This window comes from Styela clava, chromosome 1, assembly GCF_964204865.1.
Source record: "Styela clava chromosome 1, kaStyClav1.hap1.2, whole genome shotgun sequence".
NCBI lineage: Eukaryota > Metazoa > Chordata > Ascidiacea > Stolidobranchia > Styelidae > Styela > Styela clava.
In genome coordinates, this window is record NC_135250.1 from 6,169,578 (window position 1) to 6,195,755 (window position 26,178).

Genomic DNA, 26,178 nt, shown 5'->3' on the forward strand with positions numbered 1-26,178 from the left:
TTTGATAAATTCTATGTTGTTTGAATATTATTTTTTCTTTAATGCAATTTTTTCAGAACTCCAGCTCTTTTGCTAATTGTTTGTATATTTACCAGCTTATGACTATACTTTCTATTCAGTTCAAAAATGCGTCAAATGCAGAAGAGAGGATTGCAATAAGGCAATCCATTCAGCGTATCAGATCAATGCAAGGTGGGGAAATTTGAATGTCAACAAGATGATATTGAATCTAATATTTTATCTTATTCATTCTTCTAAACATTCGACTGTATTGTGTTGTTAAGTTCAGTCATGTTATACTTACAACTTTAGGATAAAAAGTGATTTTCATATTCATCTCCGGGAATAGAAAGCTAATAAAATGACCCAATTGGATGGTGAACCATGGCCTTTCTATAGAATACAAATCAATGTCTACTATATGAATAGTCAATCATTTTTTGTTCCTGATGCATGAACTCAGTCTTTTTAACTTGGGTAATTTCTATTTCCCCATTTGTGTATGTATAGGTTATATGTTCATCTTTTCTATTGGCATATAACAACTCATAATTCAGTATTTGTGACAGAGATGATTCAAAATTTCCAAGTGTTGATTTTTAGATACTTTTAGTGCAACTCAAGTCAACAGGCGAAGTTATCGACGAAGTAAAAGAATGTCAAAGAATGAAACTGACAGTATTGGATATCAAAATGTAGAACAAGCTGTTGATAAAGAGCAAGAACTTGGAAATCTGCACTCTCACGTTCATTCGTCACACCAAAAGAGTTGCTCATCAGGAGAAGATATGAATAAAATATCTGCTTCGATAAAGGGTAGAAACGAATGTCTAAATTCAACACAACAAGAAATGATAAGAACTGATATGAATAAAAATGCATCAGAAAATGGGCAACATACAGAATTAAAGAATGATTTACCTCAAGTATTTGTTAGAAACTCAAGTACTAGAAGGAACAGAAGATCAAGAAAAAGCTCAGCATTGTCTTCAGATCAAGGTAAAATTACAAATTTCACGAACAAAATGGAGACTAAATGTCAAAATCTTCAATTAGTATCTATGCTGGAGGGTAATATGCAATTATTGTTATATGGGACTGGCTATAGTTTAATTTTAAATTTATACGGCATTGAGAATTTATACGGCATTCATGGTCAGGACCATTTTGTCTGTATGGTTGTTCACAAAAGGCTTTGCTCTTTGATAGAAAGGTTTGGGAGCAAATTTAGAAAACCGGATTACAGTTACATAAATTTACCTTTCATTTTGTAAGTGTAAGTAGATTTTAAAACTATTAAGTTTTCTTACATATTTTTAGATGACGGAAAAGGAAATATTCCAAAAATTAGGGCAATTCATGAAGAGAGTGATGAAGTGAGTACATTTATTGAAAGCCATTTATTAATTCATGAATCTCATTCATTGAGTGAAACAGGTTCCTAGACCCTTGACAAAATAAATTTTGAGATAGACTCTCTGACACTTAGTCCCTAAATTGCTCTGGTACTAGATAGTTGCCATGTGAAAAAAATTTATTTCAAAGATCATTTCCTATTTTATATTTTATTGTCCTCATCAACTTTATACTGACAGATCGGTTGAATTAGTACTATCGCCACTAGATGGCACAAGAGTTCTTTTGTTTGGGGCCTGAAGAAAAATATCGTCATAGTGCAAGTCTCAATGTCCAACGGTTGATGATATTATTCAATATACCATCTCTACCTAAACATCAAACTACATGCCACAATTGTAAACTCAACGTATTCCTAACAATTCTAGTTTCATCACACCATGATACTATCAGTCATACATTATAACATTTTAATAGTTCAAGTGAAGTCCATGAATCTAAAAACAAATATATGATTAACTAATTCCATACCCCACATAGACTGGTAACAGGACGAGAGGCCGGGGTTCGCTACATCATTAAGTAGTCCTATCGCATTTCCTCTCCCCCGGGATAAATACCGGTATGTAAATCTTATCCTAATAGAAACAACCAACGTTCTTGAAGGCATGTCAAAGTTCACACAAAATGACATTCTGGACATTACACAAATATTTATGATTTGCTTGGATATGTTATTTATGGATATGTTTATTGCTAAAAAACAAACAGTTATGGATACGATGTAGATCTGCTGGTCGTTTGGCTAAATTATTTCTTGGCATTTTCTAGACAAACAATGGAGCAAGTTTTATCTGAGTCATATTGGGTCCGAAAATTTGCCAAAAATTTACTGTGATATTTTTCTTCGCGAAAACACTTTATTCTTTCACGCTTGTCCGTCTTTTTTGCGATTGTTCGCCGGTCTTTTCAGAAAACTCTGCGGTCTTATCTTACATTTACATTCACGCCGATCTACGTTGCCCTAAATTTGAGCATTTCTTTTGCTTATATTATTTGGTACACATTTATAGTTTCAAATATCAAAGATCTTGGGTGCAAACTAATCACTAAAGCAATACATAAGAAATATTCAAATGCCGGTCAACAGAACCAATATTTTCACATTCCATCTGCAAACTATTTTAACGTTTCTGAACATTTTTCTCCGCCATCAAATCTAAAAATAAAACCTGTATTGCAGAACAACAATGTATGTTATGAATATTATACTACTGCATTCCATCACACACTTTACGATTTTTATTCTCAGTAAACTACCGGTACTTCTGAAATGCCATACCATAATATTTATGGACATCGAATAATAGTAAACATTCTCTATATAACATATATATAGTGAACCATCCGCGGTCTGCCTTCAGTTCTATACATTGTTTACAACGGTATAATTTATTTTTCTATCAATATTGGATGTTTTATTTGAATAAATTTCTCTCGCTCTCCCTCAACCTTTAATGATATAAACTTATGCTAACGCATTTTTCTTGTAAAAGTATTTTCTTCATTTTGGGAGTACCTATTAAAGTACATTACCATAATTTATTGCAGCCTAAATTCTCAAGACGTTTTTATTACTTTAGGCCGAGCTGGTCGGCCTTTGTAAAATGAAAAGGACATTTGAGAAATGTACTCAAACGTAACCATGCCAACTAATCAACATGTCAAACAAATGTGGCATGTTATTTCTTTAAAAGCTTTATGATTTTTCTTAAATGTAGAGAATACGTAATCCAAAAAAACGAACTGGAAGTTTAACTTGTCTGTGATTCATCTTCTCTTAGGGAAGTTTGTTAGTTCTTGCACATGACTTTTAATCACTATTGCATATTCGCCACTAATTATAATAATAATGTGCTCTTTCGATTTTTGCAGGTTCATTTACCTTCTATTGATTATCAGGGCAAACTTACCTAATGAAAATGCTTAATTTGTAAACTTTAGCTTCATTACTTTTTGCGTTATGGTGTAAGGTTGAGCGCTAAGTTTTATTCATTTTGATGATGATTTTTTTATCCAAATATTTCACGCGGCTTTTAAAAATTAATACAAAGACGTTTTCCAAAACCGTAACCTCACGCGAATTGTCAGGAATTTGTCATCATCACCTCGCTGAGGGCGAATCATTTTGACGTCATGATAAATTTCGTCGAAGATGATTTTTTGAATTGTTGTATTCGGCAGAATGATGCAGTTTTCATCACTGACCATGACCACCTATAATAGATTGTGGTTCTGATCTGAATCATTAGATTTTTCTGATAACATTTTGAAATCGTATATGTTCTGTGTTTCCATTTACGTTTAATCCTTACGTACATTAGGTGAAAGTACCAGGTAATGTTGACTCCGAATATACATCCAAGTGAATACACCCAAACAGTGATAGTATAAAAATACCTCAATTTCGTATTTAATATGATAAAGATTTCGCCCATTCGTCAGCCTTAATTGCACGCACTACATCAAGCATCAGTTCTGGGTTCTTCTCAGAGTATGCCATTTGATTAGTGTATCCATGCCTTTTACCAAATGTTCTCGATTCCAATCTGTTCGTTTGTATGTTTTGTACAAGTTCGATTCCCAATTTTTGACACTTTTCTTTGCGGCCTATTTCTACGAAAAATTTTTGATGTGCGAAAAATGAAATTTCTCTCATCATTTTTTCGCCCACTTCATCATTTTCGTCATAATATTTACTATACATATACATACTATCATAACTTTCATTGCAACATGGTTCATCAGACATTTTTACTTGAATGGTACTTAGACTTACTATTGGTTACTTCGCTTACTAGTATCAAAACCAGACTCTCACTTATACATATCTTAAAATTCGAAAATGACCTCAAAATATTAGTCAAAAGTTGGAATAGCCTTGTCTGAACGGAAAACCTATACGACATTACATCATCTCTAAGCAGCGTTAAACCACTGTCACGAACTTTGATAGGGTTGAATGAAAAATGATGAACTGTTTGATAAAATCATTTCACTTTTGATTGACAGGTCCTATGAAAAAAATGTGAAATTTTTTATAATTACAATGTCATTGCAAGATTTACTGTTGTGATATAGTATAGTGTGCTATAAGAGCATATTAGCCATAAAGTCAGGTGTGAGGAATTCGCCTCTCTTTCTCTTGCTATTTAGCCACAGTGTACTCAAAGTCACTTAAATTACACACCATTATTGTTAGTTGTACGAAATATTTTAAGTGTTCGCACTGAACTTCCACAAAATTGTCTTCAGATTAGACTTTATCTTTAACCCCCAGGGCACGTTTGATTATAACGTTACACTCATTTCTGTCTTTCAATACATATTACACCCTTTATTTCCTCTTACTCGGCCATCTTTAATATGCCCATTTCCAATGCCTATACATGGGCAATTTTAAATTGTGAAGTTCGCGTCAGATTAACGAACGAATCACTGAAAGGTCAATAACCAATATCCTCTCATATTTGGTTTGAAATTCAATTACAAAACGTTAATTTCACGCTACTGACCATGATCACATATATTTTTATAACTTTGTTTTAGTTTCCGTTAGAATTTTCAAGTACGGCTTTCCTGTAATGTTAATGATGTATTAATATTTTTGTAGTATTTTAGTTATATCACTCTCAAATTGAAACAATTCGAACAGTTTTATCTGGAATGGATGTATAGGAGAAACGATTTTGTTATGAAGATCATAGTATAGCTTTCTCATCATTTAGCCATTTTCTGTGGTGAAGTGATAAATATGCCCATAGTTAAAATGATTCATACGAAAATTTTAGACATTTGAAACAAATTACCTGATAACGAAACTCATTTTAAAAATTCAGTAAGACTAAGTTGAGGCGAAAGTAAGACAGTCAGATTATTAGTAATTTATTCCAATATATACGGGGAACGTATTAAGACATTTAAATAAAGCATACTGGGGCCTGTTGGCCAAAGTAGTGTACCAAGTAGGATATTACAAAAGTACTGTATTCAAAAAACTAAAGTTGGAATAGAAATTCAGGTTACCGATTGTCATTTTGTATTCTCTCCTACGTAAAGATATGTGGCCTGCCAATCAAATAACAGGTTTGATTCTAAATCTAATACACAGGATGCGTATTTTCAATCAAGTAAGGGTTATGTTAAAAACGCGTTATTTTAGAAGTTAGTATTTAGGTATCATTAGTCTGAAGATGAAAAAAAAAATGATGGAAATGTATATTCATACAAATGTGGTTTTATCATAGATGTGAGATATGCGAGCGTCAAGCGGTAGATCGAATAAATTCTCTCTCATTTTTCTGCATAGTTTGACTTTGTTATCAAACTCTTTCTGAGTGAGGCGAGCTAAAGTATTATACTGCATAAGAAATATGCCTGGAATTTGTCCATTAAGCAGACAATGAGACGCTTAATAACAGCATTCGTATTAGTGTTATCCGTTAAGTATGTTTATAATTATTATCTTATTAAAGACATATAAAACGGCTGTAAAGAATGATACTGAACCAGACGGAATTTATCCGGCTAATGGTGAATTTAAGGTCAGAGATCACCGGAGAAAAGATACCAAATAAAAGAAAATTTAATTCATATTATCCAAAAAGTAGACTTACTTCACAATGATATATTTAGAAGTCAAGCTAAAGGGCAAAAACAGTTTAGGTCCAAGTACATCTTCTAGATTTACTCCATATTAGGCTGTTTGGATGGGCAAATTATTTTTGTTTTGGGTTTGACATGTACTGTTTCGGGTACTATTGTGTAGATGGGGAATTCACAATATAATTTATATTTACTCTATCGTAGAGTTAAGGTGGCTGATCAATGTTTTAGAAATTGAACTTGAAAAGTATTCTGGTTTTGTTTTCATTTTCTTGTCTTGAATATAACGATGACTCAAATATATGGAATTACATTTTGAAGACGTTCAGTTCCGAACGAACAAAATATACCGCAATTATTCCATTACGTCACACAAATTACATGCATGCCAAAGTCTTGGTCCGTCCCGGTTGTTTAGCCTGCGGTATTTTGGGAAGGCTGGGCTTGTTTGTATACATTACATAGACCAACCGACCTGTGTTTTTTGTATATGCTTTGAAATAAGATGTTTAAGGTTTACTATCTTTTGTTGTATTCATTTAAGTGGGTATTATCGTAGGTAGCAGTTTGAATCACGTAGAATTTCAAGCCAAATAATCCTAGTTTTTTGAAATGCGAGTATGCACCTTCAACGAACCGTGGCGGTTGACAAAGACCCAGGTTAAGGCTTGCAACGTTCAATGAGCGAATTCCTTTAAACTTGTCTTTCTGAAAGAATTTGTCTTCGTCTGAATGAAGATTCGCAGCGTTTTTTGTGAGCATTTATGCGAGACCGACGTAGTTGTGTGTGTGCAATTTAAAGTTTATTGTTGGTTAGTTTTAAACTGGAATACAATTTCATCATCTTGCTGTCACTTGTTATGATGGATGAATAGAAAAGAATTTTACTTTCCTTGAAACAGATTAAACTGTCTTTTAACTAAAGGAGAAGCTTACAAAAGGCGTTAGTAATTCAAAAATTTTCGTCTCGTATATATTTACTGTATAGGAAAAGAACCCCGACAATGAATTGCAGAATATTCTAGTTGTATTTTAGATGAAGAATATTCTGACTTGATGCAATATATAGTTGAATTATGTATAAACATGACCATTAATTATAGAATATTTTAGTTGTATTTATTATAAAGTATATTCTGACTTTATATAATATTTAGTTGCATTATGCACCAACTTGATCATAAATTTCAGAATATTTTACATGTAAATAAGATGAAGAATAATCGTAACTTCATAAATATTTAGTGGAATTATGACTACGATCTAACAGGTGGAAGGTTAACTGCGTTAAAAGTCATTAGCCGCCGTAAAAGCCAAACCGAAATTAGGTCCCAAACGTATACTGTCTAGCCGAAGCCAATTTGTCAGATTTGGATTTGTGTATCAAAGTATCTATCTGTTATATACATAGTATTCTGTGAAAGAAGCGATGTTTACAAGCGTTTAATTAACAATATTATTCGCCTCAAAATGTAACTTAATCAAATATTGATTCAAACATGTTGCTATTGTTCACATAGAAATAGGTATGAAGTCTTCTTATCAGCGCTATTCTATCACTTATTAGAAAAGAATAACTTTGATTATTTATAGTTATTAGTGTGTCGCCGATTTTTGGACATAGCCGGGAGTTTATGGTGTAACTGCCCAGTTCTTCGTTGACTAATTAAATAACTATATACTCATTTACCTGTAAGGTCTGTAGAGCAATGTATCATAATTTTTAATCGCTGCGAATGTTGTTTTCTACATTTTCAGAAACATTACTTGAACTTTACTGGTTCCAATAACGAAAGGGGGAACATTCAGGACGTGTTTCCCGTTGAATTTGATCGACTTCAAATCAAGGATACAAATCACTCATTTCCTTGTGACGTCACTACTAAATTACGTCATTCATCAGGCAATGAAAATACTGTTGTTAGAACATCAATAAATACAAATTTTCAACCGAACGAAAAATCGTTTTTGACAGCAGAAATCGAAAAGAATTCTTACAGGAGTGTGCCGTCATCAAGTGTTACAGTTGATTACACCCAAGGTATGTACTTCATTAACTACTATCAGTTTCAAACAGAATTAGTCTCATTTGCTGCATCTTGTTTGATTGGTATTACGTGTGAACATGCGACCTGACTGACATAATTCAATGATCAGACGTCATGATCCGTCCCAAACATACAGATAATCTAGATTATATTCTTCTAACACGTAACACTGGTGTTTTTCATATTCGAAGTGACTTTGATACTCAGTAATGCTTCCGTATACGTTGGAAATATTGAATATATGTATTTATGAGTTTAGTCGGCAACAACGCAACGTGCATACATGTTATAAGTCAGTGGCGTAATAGGTCGTTTGGACAGGGCGCAAGAAGGGCGAAAGGTCTTAGTCGTAAAATGTTTCTATGAAGTAATTTTGAATTGGGAATAAGTGAAACTCGTTTTTTTACTCAAATATTAGCGTACAAGTATGTAATTTTACCAACAGACGTTAAAATTTGTCAGTTAACGGGCGCATTTTGAACCTTGCTATGGGCGCAATTTCACGCCACTTGTTATAATAGGTTAAAACCGGATAGACTATTGTAGACTCTTGTACCTCCATGAGTTTAAATAGTTGTAGATAGAGTGTTGTAGACTGTTCTCGGTGCTGCAGCCATTACACTCATTTGAAGTGGTGAAGGCTCAGATAGAAACAACTGTCCGTAGAATCATTTCTCTATTGATATTCATTCTTCAATACCAAATATTAGAAATTGTCATAAATTGTGACAATGTGACTTTAGTTTCTCATAAAAATCAATAAATTCTAAATTTATTTACTCAAAATAGCATCGAAGTTTTTAAAGACCGCCGTAAAAGTTAGGTCTATTCTCTATTCCAGTGGTCGGCAACCTTTTTTCAGTGACGGACCGGTAAAGCCTGACCAAAATTTTGGCGGACCACCTTTATACAAATTACAGACGAAGTGATGTAATTTAATAAATTATATGCGCTAGAAAAGTTATGTTAACAATACATTCAAAAACAACGGTATAACGTGTTTCTTACGTTCGTCCTACTTAAATATTTCGTTTTTGTAGTTGTAAATTTTGAAAACCTGACTTTACATACTGGTAACAATGCTATTATGGGCATTGTTTTTTTTTTCACCTTTCTTCGGACCGGTAGCAATCTTCCCGCGGACCGGCAATGGGCCGCGGCCCGGTGGTTGCCGACCACTGCTCTATTCTACAGAAGTTATTAACATTAGAATATCGGTATATTTTCGTATATATGCAATCGAAAAAATATTTATCAGCTCATTAATATAAGTTCTATTGTACGGAGTAGATATTGCAAAAAATATGACGTAATAGTGTATTATTTTATAAGGAATTGTACCTAACCGATGTAATTTAAATGCTTATAATATATTGCGACGAGCGCATGTTGATTTTAATTCAGCCGTCTGGTTTCAATTCATTCAATTCCGATCTATATACATTAATTTTATAATTTATATTATTAAAGTCATTAAACTTTTCCCTTTTCCCCAATGTACACTGCAATCTTTATTTGCAATTCACTACCATTCATAGATTGTTTTGCACGATCCTTTTCCGTATTGTTGTCAGATGTTGTAACTGGCCGTTTAATTTGGTCCCAAGCTGGTCATTAAAAATTTATTCAGCCTTTCGTCGATACCTGGGGCTATTAGGTAAATATTTTATACGAAAACAGTAAATTTAGTCATTCTCATTTCAATCTGGTCATTTTTAACATACCATAATGAATCACGTATGGTCCGAACATAATCTACACTGTTATGGTCATCCCAACTATTTTCGATTTTATTCTGAAAAAAAATGCTCTGAAATATATTATTTATTTTTGGTAAATACACTTTGTTTGAACGTTTATTTGGTTAGCGTTCTTTGATAGTTACGATTGTCATCCGAATTCCAGATTTACGACCGCCATATTTCTCTTGTGACGTCACAGCTGAGTCAACTGACGTCGTTTCAAGTGACTCATTATTACAAAGCTCATTATTATCAGCGTAATATTTTTATCATATTTTCTCTCATTGTTGAGTTGATCATTTTTTTTATTATTTCATACCCGCTTTTTCGTCATTCATTTATTTGTTTGCGAAAAAAATCCTGTATTTTGCTTTTAGTTTACTAATCACGTGACCTTTTCTCATTTGTAATCAAAAACGGAAACCTCGATCTTGTGGTCGCATAGTCAGCACAAAGTAACATTTCTCCGTTAAAACTATTTTGTGTTGGTATTGTAATACGTGCCAATGTTTGGTAAATGAGTATGCGGACACGCCGTTTTGTTTTTCGTGTATCGGTAGACATTTTAATGCAGTGTACTCGTTAGAGAGAGATATTATCTCTATTGGTATAATCGGTTTTAGTATTGAACCGGTAAATTCACATACCGATGTTGGCGATATTTTTGAAGACGTTAAAGTGGAAAATACGGCGAAATCGCCAATTTAGAAATAAAATGTTTAACGTAAATTGCATCTCGAAATAGAGCATTCATTTTTTCATCATTGTAATGGAATGTCGTATTCTAGTTTTTTGTATATATTAGCATGTGAAACAGAAAAAATAACGTCATCAATATATTACGTCATGTTTTTTTTTTAAATTCCATTTTTGTAATTGAGGATGCGACAGCATTGAACAGTATATTCTCAGGTTCGGCATCGGCTAATGCTAGCGGAACGGGGTCGGGCTGAAGGTGTAGTCAGGGGTGGGCAAGGGCCAAAAGTTTTGCTCTCCTGGACTGGCGGGCTATGTAATTATGACGTAAAAAGTTATATTTTATGAACAATATTCACAGTAAAAGCAAAAGTGGAAAACTATAGGCTTCGTGCAAAAACTAAATTTTATCGCAATCTCAACAAATTCCTTGAGCTATTTTTGACTAAATTATCGAAATTTGGTTTTAGTTTGGTTTTGTCGGGATCACGCAACCAGATTGAATTACCCAGCCGGCCGGATTTGGTCCGCGAGCCGTAGTTTGCAGATGTCAGATCTAAGTTTATTTATTAACGTCGGTGGAAAGTTTGATGTGATGTGAGCTTTGGTTTAACAGTAATTGAGAATTATTCGGATTATTACAATGAAGTATTCATCAATTTATTCTAGTGGTATTTACTCAAAGCCTGTCGGCGCGCGCTCACTCAGAACTGTGGTAGACTCTTATCTGATAAAAATTTAGCGTCCACTGAAAAGCCCAGAGATATTGAAACAATATAGATTTATGGTGGTGGGTATGGTTACACGTCAGCGCATTGTGACGTATTTTCATTGAGCTTGAGCTGGAATCGTATTTTCAAGCATAGTTGGAAGAGGGAGTCAATATTTTTAATTCAGCGCAGTCGTCATTTCAGTTTTTCAATAGTCATAATCGAAGTCCACATTTAGTACAGAAATGCAAAGAGGGGAAGTTCAGTCTGTTAAAGGTTTGCATACGCTACAATTTTTGTTACCAAATTTTGATTTCCTCAAGCATTTGGAACTGGAGTCGGAGTCGAAATATTTTCAACCCGGATTCGGGAGTCGATTGTAAATTTTCCCCAAGTCCATATCCCTGTTTTCCACATTCGTGATTACTATGTTTTCCTTCTTTTTTGACTCAAAAAATTCCTAGTCAATCTATAAACAGATTTCCTATGTTTTGATTTTTTTGGTGACGTGGCCATCTGTTAATTCTCAAATACAGTCCGTTTGTTCTGTGTTTAATCTAATTTTGACATCATAAAAGTATATTCATAATTAGAAATTTATTAACTCAAAATTCAATTATGAAAACTACAAACATTGAATATTTGTCGAAAGATAAGTCTAGCCCAACCCATATAAGAGACAGAAGGTTATTTTCGAATTATATTCGATCAAGCAATATATATGAATGATTTACCTATAGGACGCAACATTATATTTTCAACCGATTGGATCCAACGGAATCGTTTAACCCTTGGTGTACTGGCGGTGGGGTTCATTTGGAAATTCTATGATATTTTTCTTGATACGAACGCAAATTCTAGTGCAAGTTTTTTCAAAAATTGCAAACATAGGGTGGTGACACTTTTGGACCAAATCCTAAATCGTATTAAAATTATAAATTGCAAACATGTGCCAGCAAATCTGAGTTAATCGACTACCCGTTGTTGAATTGCAGGCGATTAAATTATTCTGATGTCCAAAAAAGTGTCATACTCTGTATGCTGAATAGGCACATTCTGAGAAAAAATGGTCTTTGTATAAATGAACGTATTTGATTGGTCACTATAAATTACACAGTATACATCTCGCGCTAAAATTTGAATCTTTTGGGAAGACTTTGTATGCGCGCACAAACCATCAAAATACGCTAGTTATCAGTAGTTTTGTAGTTAACTCAAAATGTTTTGAGACATTCATAACCCACATTAGGGTCCAGTGAAATTGAAAAGATCTGAGCACGCAGAGGGTTAATTGAACATTCAATTTTAATAAGATACGAACCGCGTCGATTGATTTTCGATTATCCATGGCTATGTTTATTAATTTGCTTTATAGGATATTACGTTGTCAAGCTGATCAAACTAACGATAAACAGATTGTCTGAGTAAAGTCAAATTTTCAATGGGAAATCACCAGTTACATTTCTGTATTACGCACAAAAAAGATTTGAAGTGAAATCTTTTTTCCAATAAAATTTTGTTCGATACACTAAAATTGAGAAATTTTGAATATAAGCGGCAGTCTACTGGTTGTTTTTGAGTTGATATGATCATAACTTAAGCGAGTTTTGATAATTTTCTTATAGGATTACTAGTACACGTTTCGAAAAAATATTCCGGATACGGTTATTCGGTCATGTTGAAAGCGACTCCATATCATTCTTTTGTTTTTAATTCTCTCTTTATCACGAGAAAAACGTTATAAATTTTTTATGCACATACGGCAGTCGTTAATTTGAAAATAGATAACACCACAGTATGGTTGACCTATGGGAATAAGTGTACGTACAATTTGGCTCGTGAAACAAAGAACCTGTGAGATACTGGACGGCATACATATGTTCAGACCATTGATACCTTGTTAAGTCATCAATGTTCAGACGTACTAGAGTAACTAGAAGATTTCAAAGTCGCTTATTATCAATATTGTAGTTACTCTAACTAGAAACAGCTATTCCTAGCCCCTAGTCCGATTTCAAAATTTCAAGGATGCGATAATCTTTTCCTACCAAATAGCAAGTATAATTGTTAGCTCTCGTTTGATCATAGTCTAACTTTTTCAGACAAAACAAGATATGATTGCAAAGATAAAGATCATAATAATAGTTGAATCAAGTTGCTATACTAAAATTTTGAAAAAAAAATGTACAGAAGTAGTAGTCCTCTTATCTTAGAACCCTCTACAAAATTTTGATCATATGTTCAATATTTGTCGTTATATGGCAGTTTATTTAATTTTGAATAGTCTAACTAAAAGGAATCTTCGACATTAGACAACTCGAAGCTCGGAACGAATAAACAGTGAGTATATCCATATATCTGTTTTCTTCACGGTCTAATGTCTGTTTAATTTTTTGCGCTTCAGAAGTGTGTGTACCAATATGTAACTGATTTTGTTCGCCTTACTCTACATCAAGTTGTGTAAAGGGAGTGAAACCTATGGACAGAGGGTTTATTCACTTGGATAACACAGACAGTCTCCGAACTCGTAATAGAACTAAAATGAGAAAAATCGGAATAACATTATGGCCTAACCCTAGTCTGGTACACGCACTACAGGAGTGCCAACTTTTTTTGTACGATGTCTTAGACGCAATTTACTCGAAACAAGGCTTTGTTTGGCTGATTTGTGGCTCAATTATATCACTACGTATAGGCAGTTGATTTATTCCATTTTTCCTGCAGTATAATATTAATTGCGACAAGTCATTCGCCGATAGTTAAATTAATTACTGCTCTAGGTAAAATAAAGTGTGACAATGTCTGGGCAGGTGCGAAATGTGATTATATAGGATAATTATACTTGATCATGTTTGGCAAGATTAAGGTAAGCTTTTACGACGTCCGTACAAAGATGCCCCGAGATATACTGGAAATAAAATGTAATTGTGATTGTAATTTATGAGCTAATGATGTATGCGAGAATATCATTTTGTTACACCTTTTAGACAGCTTGAATACAGAGTAAAGTCGAGAACATGTTAATTAATTTTTTTTTTTCATAATGCGTTTTACACCTAAATCCAAATGAGGTTTAAAAAAATAAAAGCGTTTGAATTTATGCATGTACTCGGCAAACAAAAACGTTTTTATTCATTGGAAAGTATTTTTGGATCTTTTGTACAAAGCCACTCAAAAAAACACTCGGCACAAACGATCAAAATAGAAAATTTAGTGATTATTCAGTCAGGGTTTGAAATGCAGATTGCGTTGGAAATTCAAATTTTGAAATCATTCGTAACCCCGACTGCATTCCCGCGGGCGGGAATGTTTTTCTAAAATCTCACATTTTTGCATTAGTGTCGTGGGCTTTGTACAAAAGATCCGTATTTTTTCGCAGTCAGGTTTATTGAGTTCACGTATTTAAAATGACCAGCCCAAAAGCTTCCAATGTAAGCTACCTGATATGTATTCCATACACCTACTTCACCGATATTTGTATACGTACCTTACTTATCGGTAGCTTTGTTTGTCGACCAATTAGCATTTTAAAATGTCAACAACTCGTGCTGTACGGAATACTTTGAATACATACATCAAGGTTTGTACCATGTGTGGCGAGTATATAATTTTGCTAAAACCAAATTTGGCCGTAGTTATTAGTGGATAGTTCAAAAACTTGGGAAAGGATGACGTAGCGAGGATTGATATGTGCTTCACTCCCAATGTAGGTTGGAGGATTGTTATAATATTATACATTGTATGCATGGTTTTTGTGTATTTAATGTTCAGTAAAGCATAATGGCTCTTCTTATATAAATTCTAGAGAGAGAGAGGATAATAATGCATAGATTTTAATTGATTGTGCCATTTCCTAATATTAGCACAATTTTTAAACTCTACTCCACGCCACGTCAGTTTGCTATAGATTGGGTAGACCAGTGATTCTCAAAGTTTCACGACCCGTGGCTTTCCAGAAACTCTCAACACTACATGGCTTGCTACAGGACCGTAAACCTCAGTTTTAGAAACCCTGGAGTTAGACAGTGAGTTTTATATCGTGATCGTTTTTTTGCCAATTTTGGCGAAAGGCCACCTAACAGGTACACATTTTTAGTCATATTGAACTTGCAAGATGATATACCGCGGTTAAAATTTGTTGAAGAATCTGCAATTTAAGCCAGATTGAGTACCGAGTGTCGGCCATTAATTGCCCGTTCATCTAGATTACATTAAAGTCTTTTAGCTCAGAGACGACATACCTTAAAGCTCCGTTAAGTCAGTCTATTTTTGCTTTCTTGTGAGAAAGTGTTAAAGCGTTTAGCCACTTGTGTGCGAAATATGTATGTGGAATAAATCTTGCCACACGTACGGCAAAACCCTTTCGCCAAGCATGAGTCATGCATATCCTACGCACAAGACCAGCATCATCGTGTATGGGTTATACTTAATTGCACATAACTATACAGTTATACAGTTATATTATGTCTATATATTACCTACTTTTAAATGTATCATTAAGTAAGAAAATTTCCTAAAGTTGAACTATAAAGTTCGTTGATAAGCAGTTTAATATGTAACGTAGCAATCTCAATTGCGAATTATAAAATTATAAAATAAATCTATTCAAAGATTGAATACCATCGGTATAATATATTGAGGTCAAAAATACTTGCAATTCTTATGTAACTGCAAAGGCGCAAAGTACTCTCTGTGTCCACCCTGGAAAACTTTTCCTTAGTCGCCATCTTTTTGGTCTTCTTTTCATGATTTGATTGAGGACTTGCTATCTCGTTCACATGTAAACCGATTCTCAGTCTTTTCAACTGTCGTCCCTTGTGTGACCAAAATAATTGCCGAGATATTTTCATATTCTAAATGATTTACGATGTTCGCAACAGTAAGTTCCTTGTATAAAACGACTAGCCCAACTTGATTGGATTTGGAAATTTACGCTAGAATGAATAACTAGTTATAAAATTGAAGTACTTATGGATCGTTGCCATTGATTTACAATATGCGCTTTTGCCCTTACGAGTGGGGCAACAATATACTTTCGAAAATATTTGTAACGTTAACCTTGATTTACATGTCATCCAAATTACATTTTGTCGTCGATACTGATAATGACCACTCAAGTCAAGTTGATTTTACTAGTTTTATTTACACAGCAGACGTTCATACATATCAACAGTGCGACTAAGCTGACGCTAAGAGCACTCGAAAGCGTACTTTTGTTATGGAGTCGTGGCTGGTTTAGGTTTTCTTCTGATTTTTTGTCGTTTATACTGAGTTTTGTGAGATGAAGCCGTAGGTAGGAGCGCAGCAAGGTGATAACGTATAGCATAATTACAGCAGAACGTTTTTTTTTAGAATTTGTCAGCTGCATGATATATATTTGAGCACTTTTCGGCGACAGGATTTTTCTTACATGCGTCTTATCGCATAGTGATATTATTAGCGGAGATAATTCAATCTAACTGGCATTTATAACCCGCTGTTTCACCCAGTTATTTGTGTCTTGCCCTCCTGTATTGAAGGTTGCACACCACTCAGTTCAGTAATGACCCTATACTTCAAGTAATGACCGGGCTTCTCACGAGTAGCGATTTGAATTTTGAACTGGAACATTATGCAGAATCCAGGGGTTGAAATCCTTAATCATAAACCGTGTTATGCCAACATCGTCTTGTATGGATATTATATTTCGCGACAAATCAGAATTAAGCTTTCCAATATGTTTGAAATTGTCCTTGTTGTGATAATGAATGAAACCCACATTTGAAAGTAGTGGCTTCCAGAACCGGATAGCGTTCCATATATGTAGAGAGAATGGTTAGTTACTACCAGACCGCGAATGCTACAATATATGCTATGTATAATATAACATAACTGCCACCTTGAAGCCTACAGGCAAAACTGTTAAGATGGGTGCGATATATTTTAGCCAATGTCTCGAACCCCGGTGATGATTATTATTGTTAAAGATTTGGCCTCGTTTTAGATAGATTCCGTTTACAATAATATGTTTCATAATCTATATACTATAGTTGTACTTTTTGAGTGACATTTATTTTTCAGTCATTGCCGCGATGAAATATGTCCGTGTAGTAATTCTAAACATTGGCTGCATTATATCTTATGCTCCGTACTAGTTGTGTATGGTGTATTGCATATATTATTCTGATAGCACAACATCCTGACATTTTTGAAATCGTTTATATGTAATTGCAAAAGAAAAAAAAACGATCCCATATGCGCCATTCTTTTCCCATCGCTTCAAAATTGTAACTAGCAAAATTATAATCAAAGACATCTTGAATTCATTAAGCGTTGTTCGCGCCGCGTGTGTCCATTAGAGAATTGTCATTGTGTGAAAGTATGTCCTTTGTTATCCTTTTGTTAATACCACCTCTGCTGTTGGCAGGGTAGGTGAAAGAAACTTGAGACCGTTAAGTTAAAACCAACGACAGCTGTATTGTAATATGAAGGAGAGAAATGAATTATTGGAAATATTGCCATCAGTCATATACAGAAAGGAATGAGTTTAATAGCGAATGTAAAGTAAGATCTAGCTGGATAGAATATACGTCCAGCTTCAAAATGCATTCATTTGAGTTAGGCTTGGCGGGAAAAGATTTTGACAGAATGTCATATTTAGCAGTGTTGCTGTGGATATTCAGATTTTGGTATTTTTGCAGTTGAGTTATGGCCGTATGAGTAAAGTTTATATTTTTTCAGTATTGTATGCAGGGGGTGACCCAGGAATGTAGTTGCAATTTTCTCTCCATTGCATTGAACGTATATTTTCCATTCCGTTGCAACCACCATTTAAGTATATTTTAGTTGTTAGTTGAGACGGTTGTATGAACTCGCTTTGAGAAGTACTATATAGAAAAGTCCAGTTCGAATTCTCACTTTCCAAGCTCATATGTATTTATACATAATACATCGACATCACGATCCGTTGATAGTCCATGGAAGGATATACCGGTACTTTAAATATATTTGAGCAGCAGAAAGGCCTTAGGTATTGAATGATAATTGTGCTGTACGCTGAAGTATCAAATCCAAATTTTAACCGAGCAAATCCATCAACTTATTGTTGTTTTTGTCTCCTTACATCACAATCATGTTACTACGCCTATATCCGCCCTAATGTTTGTATTGATGGTTTGTGTCCTTTGCCTCTCACTAGTTCAACATCCTTATATCATGATTATTACATCGATAAAGAATGATCAGAATGCATATAATACCGAAGCCCTCTGTGGAAGAGCTCATTCAAATTGCGATTGGGTCCATGTACCCATTTCTACTCCTAACTATAGCCCACTACGGAAAAGGCAAATTAATTAAATGACGATTGAGACTGTATTCCAATCTCTACTTCTAACTTATTTCAAACATCCTGGTTTTGTCGAATTTTACATTAAACACGCTGGCAAAACGGGATGGTAAGACTTTCCGAACATATTTTTAATAATTGCTATGGTGTATGAAATTTTTAAATCGAATATCATATTAATCAGCAAAAAGCAATTCATGGGTTGAATCTACTTCAGGGTTTTTGTACAGTTCTGAGCTTGCAATTTGGTATTGTTCCGATTTTACGATTTCGTGCTTTGAAAAGCAAGCAATTTCTGACTTTAAGTAGTGAAATTTACTCTTTTCTGTTTGTAGGTAATATTCACGTCATAATGTTTTTCTCTCCAAATTGACTTACTGATACAATCGATCATTGGAATTTCGACTCATATTTGCCCGCTGTAAATAATATGAATAATGCAGAATGTTGTACCAGTCATTACCTTGTTTATTACAAAATAATGAAAATTGACGAATTATTGTGGTAACGAATAATCGTGCCAGGGTTTGTAAAATGGGTTTTGCGAACTTCGAAGAATCATTGGAAGATCCCAGGGGGAACTTGGATAGCGGTTCATTTTTAAGCATTTTTCAATGTGGAGTATGACGTACGCGTGTGCCTGCTGAAACGCCTCCGTGAATTGCGAAAATCATTTTGGAGTAACGGGCACATCTTTCACACCAATGTTTAGTAGAAAGTATAATAACTACTTTTGTTAATATCTTATGTAATCCCGTTTAAGTGCAGTTAATATTAGTAATACCATTGTAAGACAAACTGTAAACAAAATTAATGACAAATTAACAAATGGCAAACAAAATTGAAATTAAAATTTTTTACTAATTTTAAGCTCTGTACAAAAAATGGCAAAAGCTAATAATTTCATTGCAAAAACTCTGCAAACTGCTTTTCTGAATAAAAGACAACGATTTGTTATAGGACATCTCCAAAACCCCGGCAGAATACCCGTAAAATAACTATTATTCCGAGAAATGTATAATAATTTTTCACAAAAAATACCCGTTTTTTTAACAGCTTTATAGTCATCTGTATTAAGACCAATTTTATATACCATAATATACAGAAACTCAACACCGATAATTTGATTATAATATTATATTACAACCCAAACCATGGAGGAAGGTATGTATTTATGTGAGACATTTCACTTCACATTACTGGTTTGCCGACTGTTCATGTAGGTAGATATTCTGTTTAGAGATTTTAATAGCAGCGATTTTAATGTTTGTATTTCTGTGTTGCTTTTATAGTTTAAGTTTAACAAGTATTGTGGAAAAGGTTTAGCTCTTATAATATTATATTTTTCCCTAGTTAATTTAGTATAGAAGAGTTAGATTATAACCTGAAGATTTTTAGTGGTGAAATATACATACGTGGTCGGAACGCGAAATACAAATTTTTATCAACATTTATAGTTTTGTTCTAACTGTGAACAGAGACTGTATATATATAAATATAATATATTCAGATAACAATTCTTAAGTTTGGCAGACAGCGATCTTGCAGTTTGAAATTCTATTGACACAATACAGTTGTGTGTGTGTGTTCCCTCTACCCTGCGATTGGTTCTAATGTTTTTATGGGGAATCGTATAATTGAAAGAATTTTGGGTAAAAAATATGCTTTTTGGTGAAATCACGGTGGTTCTAAATCATCAACTTTTATTAAAATATCTTTTTCATATTTTTCGTGAATTGAAATCTACCAAATTTCTTCTGTGTTTATATTTAATTTTATTCATTATTGTTTCCAGGTGCAACTTGCCAGTATAAGACGATTTCTACATCCTTCCGCGGGCCTACGTGGAAACCGGTGTCGCCCCAGAACTCTATCACCCTTCCGACACAACTTCATAATACACCACAGCATCGTAGTGTGAATAACAACAACAACAATCCATGGAATCACCCGCCAAGCGGACATAAATTCAATCCTCCATATAGAGCTAATCACACAGAAGAAGGTAGTACTAGTGGTGGAAACGAATTTCATAAAACTTACGGACAAAAAAATTCCGCGCGTGTTGTTCTGAAAGCCTTGAGTAAGAAATTATTTTCAGGCAAACCAAAATCCCCTGGCTCCGCTAGTGGGCAGCAGGCACTCTCCGTAACACCGACGGTCGATCCGTCGTCTAATATTGTGAAATTTTTTCCTCAAACATTAGCATCCACTTCAAGTGCAGGTACATCCGGGGAAACGCCCGTTTCTCACTTACCAAAATCGTCAAGGGCATTGCGCCCTAGCCCCTTTCAAGAGAGAAAGAAATTCTTTGAGCAAGGGAGTAGTAATCCCACCTCAACAACCCCAGTTTCCCGACATTATCATCAAAATCATCATCGTGAACGAAGTTCCAGAAATAGACCAATGGCTGATGTGATTTCAATATCACGCTCTGAGTCACGTGATTCAGGGAAATATTCGCCACAAGCTTCTGGAAGTCCTGTGGCTACGTCGGAAACAAGAAGTAGCGACGAAAATGCGAAGCAAAATGACGATGATGACTCGGCCGTGGAAGAGCTGGAAAATCTGGTAAGCATTTTACTGCTGTTAGTTTTTTATTAAAATTTAGAAGTCAAATTATAGTTCAGATAGTTGTGATTTAAGGAAAATCATTGGGTTTGATTGAAGGAAAACCCCGATTGCAGGTCGCTTGAGTTGAGTGGAGAAAAATTCTATTTTTCTGAAGCAAATCCTGTCTCGAGTTACTTGTTCAAGCCACTATAAATATACCATCGCCAAGCACAGCTGCCTGTGATTCGTGATTTTGTTAAGGTCACGTGAAATGAATTTCAGAATGTTTTGCTATTTATGTTCATTTCAAATTTATGAATATTTTTAAATTGTTTTACCATTTTAGTATAAAATATGTTATTTGCCACAAACAGAAATCTGCTATCTATTGTTGTTATATGCTCATATTTTTCCGAATATGGACATAAACTCGCTTGTTGAGATTATGACTAGGATTTATGATAAACGAAAAAGGCATAATTTCAAGTTTAGGTTTCCACATTATAAAATCGCTTTAGGCGTCGTTAGTCAACTTTTAAGTTTAGCTTACGTATAAGGTCTTTCAGATTGAGAAAGCGAAATTGATGAAAGATTTTGATAAATATGTTATTATGCTAGGATTCGGTGCAGTTGCCAAACTATTTTCTAAAAACTCTTCTTCAAATTTGAAAAAATGTCAGTTAATTTGCTTGCTTTCTCAAAATTACTGGGGTACATCTGATGTACTATGTTATTATATCTCTTGCCAAATATAATTCGTATATATATTATATGCACCTCAATTTTAACAACGGAAATGAAATAAACTCACCCAAGTATTTTCAATTTTGCCGCTTTTACAAAAGTGGCGAAATATGCAGATAGTGAAACATCCAATTTAACTAAAAAAGAATGTTTCATTCGCATATTAAATTGCAAGCGGGGTAGGTTGTTGGAAAATGAGAATTGAAGACGGTAAAATCTGAGGCAGTGCTGATTTTAAGCCAAAATAAGTCAAATCTTTCATTGCATTTCATGCAAGAAAATACGGGTTAGCCAGTCTGTTCAGGTCAGGTCAGCTTTTGGGTATAGTGTTATTGATTGCTATAGTGTTGTTTTCGACGACAAAATTAGGTATATGGATGTATATGTATATAGGTATATAATCGTCATTTGAATGCCTTCCTATACGTAGATGGCTACTGGTCTGGCTTATTTATAGACATATTCACCTTTTCGGGTTATTATTTTTAAGATATTGAATACTTAAAAGTGGATTCTAAATTTGAAATCAACCTTTATCTAACTATACAACAAGTGTTTGATTCAATTGATATGTGACGTCATAGTTTGTGAATGACATCACCGGTATGAATAACGTTTTTCAATTTCTGATTTCAATATATGAAAATAATTTTAGTATCGATTTGGTATTGAATAGCGCGTTAACATAATTGAGGCAGTCCGAACAGTTTGCAAACGATGAAAATAGACCAAATATATATTCGATAAAAAAATAAGTTTCAATAAGTCGAATTGTTTTCCCTGATACATTGAATTTATAGAGAAATATTTTTTTCATCGGGCTAAATAACGAATCAATCAATGACCATACCTAATTTAATATAGTCATTCATTTCTAATTTTCTTTCTAATGAATTAGGGTATAAAAATTGGACAACTTCAATAGTTAATATCTTTCCACTTCGTCAGTACCCAGTACCTGTCAATTTTAGTGTACAAAGAAAATAATTTTTCATTTTGCAAATTTTACATTTATGGTTTTTGTACTCAAACAAATCTTGAAGCAACTGATGCCTTCCAGCCATCGTCAATTGCGAGTTCAATTTACGTCTATTCACAAGTATGGCCCCGACCTAAATATTTACTATAAACTCGTATGCACCTCGGAAGATAAGATTTTATTGCCATGCAACAACAATTATAAACTTTCACGCTCTGCCGATAATCGATTGTTTTAAGAATTATGGCCTCTGTGACGTCACATAGTCACGGATGTGCTAAATTTCATTTTGCCGCCAACTGTATAGTATAGATCTATGCATTACTATTGAACGACGGATAATGCAGCGGAAGATAAAAATTCTTTGATACATTTATATTTTAGTATTTGTGAGGTTAGCGAGTAAGGATATACATGTTCGAATCTTTTTCTGTTACTTATTTTGATTTCGAATAGTTAGAATTGTTGCGTGAAGCATCAATAAATATAAATTTCACCCAAAATGATTGTTTTGATCATCTTAATTCTCAAAATACCGATTTCACAATTCTTTTGGGGCTAGATCACTTGTACGTCATCGGTTGTCTGTGACAGGCAGTAGAAATTAATCAAGTGCAGTGAAATTATGTTGGAGGAGCAGTTCTGACAGTAAACAATTTCCGGTTAAATTTTTTTTAGATTTGTCGATTTAGCCATTTGTAGACAGTCTTATCACACATAGGCAATGAAACCACCCATGAAGCGATAAATTTGATTTCTGAAACTTTAGTCTTCTTCGCGCAGAAGGAGAAAGACAGTAATATACGAGGTTTAATAACCTAATCCTCTCCACCTCCAAGTTTTCAAAATAAAATAACACACAATTCGATCGCAAGCAAGTGACTCCTCTCAGCATTCGCACTTGTTTCCGTTGAGCGTCTTGCGATTTTAGGACTTATTCTATTCAGTTAGCTCCTTCCGTTAGCTGCCAGACATTCGGTAATAGCATAAATCCTCTAGCTATGATTGAAACCGGAAAGACGTGAAATGTGTTTAATGCCAAAGGATGGGAATATGACGCGCTAGCTTATGCTGTTAGGAAGTCCGCTTTTTAGGAGGCATTCTACTTATATCCGTTGCCAGTTTTTGCACGCTAATGTAACATGTGGGCAGTTTTTACGTCTAGGTCAAAACGAAATCAATAGTAAAAGGTGGGATCATGTTGCTAATGCGTTATTACTTATCGTACACGGTTGGATATATATAGTTCAGCAAATTTGATTTGAGTTTTTGGCAAAGCTGCAAGTTTTAGTATAATTAGGGATTTACAGTTTTATACGGCTCGTGCATTAATTTCCTCGTTTATAGTAAAACTTCAGAAATGTAGTTCATGCCTAATTGCAATGGAATATAACATGCTTCCTCCTACATTTTTGGAGAGATAATTCAAAATTATATAGTCTTGTGGTATTGAATATTCATATTATGGAAATAGCCCACCATCAGTATCATAAATTGGATACGATAATCTGAAAGGCTCCAACTATTCTAAACGTCGGCTGTAAGAGCCACTTGCAAAAGGTCTGCTTATGTAGAGCCTTTTTTGAAGCGAATAAGTGAAGCCCGTTATTAGTAATAATAATTCAAAACAGTAGGTGTTCCGTTCATGACCCCACACAGAAACATTCAACACATACGGCAACCTATTCTTTACTATTGTTAACTTATTTTCTAAATGTAATTCTATATTTTTTTCACAATCACGGAACGGAAGTCTTATATATAACAGTCTATTTTTCACAAAATACCGCATACTTCGTGCGACGCTTCTGTCATTTAATACCTTTACTTTTGCCAGGTAAATTATAGTTCAGAAAAAAGTCGCAGTGTCACCGATGGATGAAATTTAGTCTCTGACTTAAGTACAGGCGGCGACATCGGTGTTAAATTACCCGTCTTTGCCTGCTTGTTGACGCCTATTATTTTCTATAATATGAAAGTTTTTTTTTCTTGTTCGATAGCCTTGTCACATAATATAATAAACTTCCTAAAAAATGTACATTACTGGAGAAATGTGATATTCCAAAATTCTGTTTTGCGGTTTGCCATGTTTCGACTTTAAATTTTTCAACTTCGGTAAAAGCGGCAATTTTCATGATTTTTGTACGTTTTGGAGGCGTGTTTCGCCACGCTACATTATTTGTCCACCATGAATATTTTTCACGATTTGCTGTAATGTCATGCCGGCAGTTAGAAGGAGGTGTGGCGAATGGACCCAATTACTCTGTATCTCTTGTATAATGGGAATTTTCACCTGACTAAGTTCTCGTTATTAGATTAGTACCTTAACTGTGAATTGGTGGCCTTGCTGCCTTTTTCAACGGCACTTTCTCGCCAACTTCGAAGCTCAAGTTAATAAATAGTTAGGTAAATGTAATTTTCAAGTAGGCGCAGGAAGTTTGGTATGTTTATCGTATTTATTAACACTTTCGCATGATTGGTTTAAATTCGATTCATACATGACCAATTACGGTATGCACATAAATAAACATAAAATGCGGTTTTGAAGCTGTAATTCGCGGCTAAGAATTTAAGATATCTTTCACCTTGAACAATTCGAGATATTCTGCGAACGACACGGCACGCATGAGTGGACATGCTTTTGGCGCGCCGCGACACCGTATATGGAGCGACGAGGTACGTGAGAAATTAGCTTTACGTTCGCTTTTCTTGCACTATTGAGTGATTGATACTGCTGACGACAGTAGAATAAATGCATACATAAATTGACAGGTATTTTGATGTCACTCAATCCATAATTCGTGACAACCAACAAGAAATGAGTGGTATTGGTCGTGATATAAAAATGGACGGCGTATTTATCCAAATAATAATCTTCTCTTTCTGAGTTTATATAGTAAATAAATATCCACTAATAGTGACTCATTTTTACATATACGAAATCAAAGTCCAGAAATGTGCCAAGAATTTCATGAAACAACAATTTAATGCAATTATGCCCATAGTCGATGTGCCGTTATTTTGGGACTAAATACTTGTCTCCAACGTGGAAAGATAAATCTATGTTCACAATCAACTTTTCAGCTGGTCTGATTTCTATTTCAAACAATCTCTTTTTTAATTTTTCAATTTTTTGTTGAACTTAACCTACTTCAGAGTGTGTTCGATATTCCACATTGAAAATAATTTTTCAAATTTTATCAGGATGATGAATTATTACTATAATTCTGTCCCTATACCCACGTTTATTTTGAGATATATTCCGATAATGTAAAACTGAAAAGGGTCAAAACCATTATTTATAGGACAAGAACAAAAAACGAATCCATCCTATCCTTCATCAATCTCAGGAAGGTAC

At 34.2% G+C, this 26,178-nt stretch overlaps 1 protein-coding gene across 3 annotated transcripts in view; it reads left to right on the forward strand.

The window, feature by feature from the left end:
• The window catches only part of LOC120348634 (uncharacterized), a 57,154-nt gene that overhangs the window by 834 nt on the left and 30,142 nt on the right, over positions 1-26,178 (forward strand). For 2 of the 3 annotated variants that reach the window (XR_005570251.2, XM_039418813.2), the window contains exons 2-6: positions 120-192; positions 604-999; positions 1,321-1,376; positions 7,780-8,062; positions 20,340-21,115. Coding sequence is in view for 2 of the 3 variants with exons in the window: in XM_039418813.2 (XP_039274747.2) it covers positions 120-192; positions 604-999; positions 1,321-1,376; positions 7,780-8,062; positions 20,340-21,115 (1,584 nt within the window). In the remaining variant the exon portion in view is untranslated. Of the gene's footprint in view, positions 1-119; positions 193-603; positions 1,000-1,320; positions 1,377-7,779; positions 8,063-19,576; positions 19,709-20,339; positions 21,116-26,178 lie in introns of those variants that run through there. The other variant, XM_039418814.2, reaches the window with a different exon arrangement.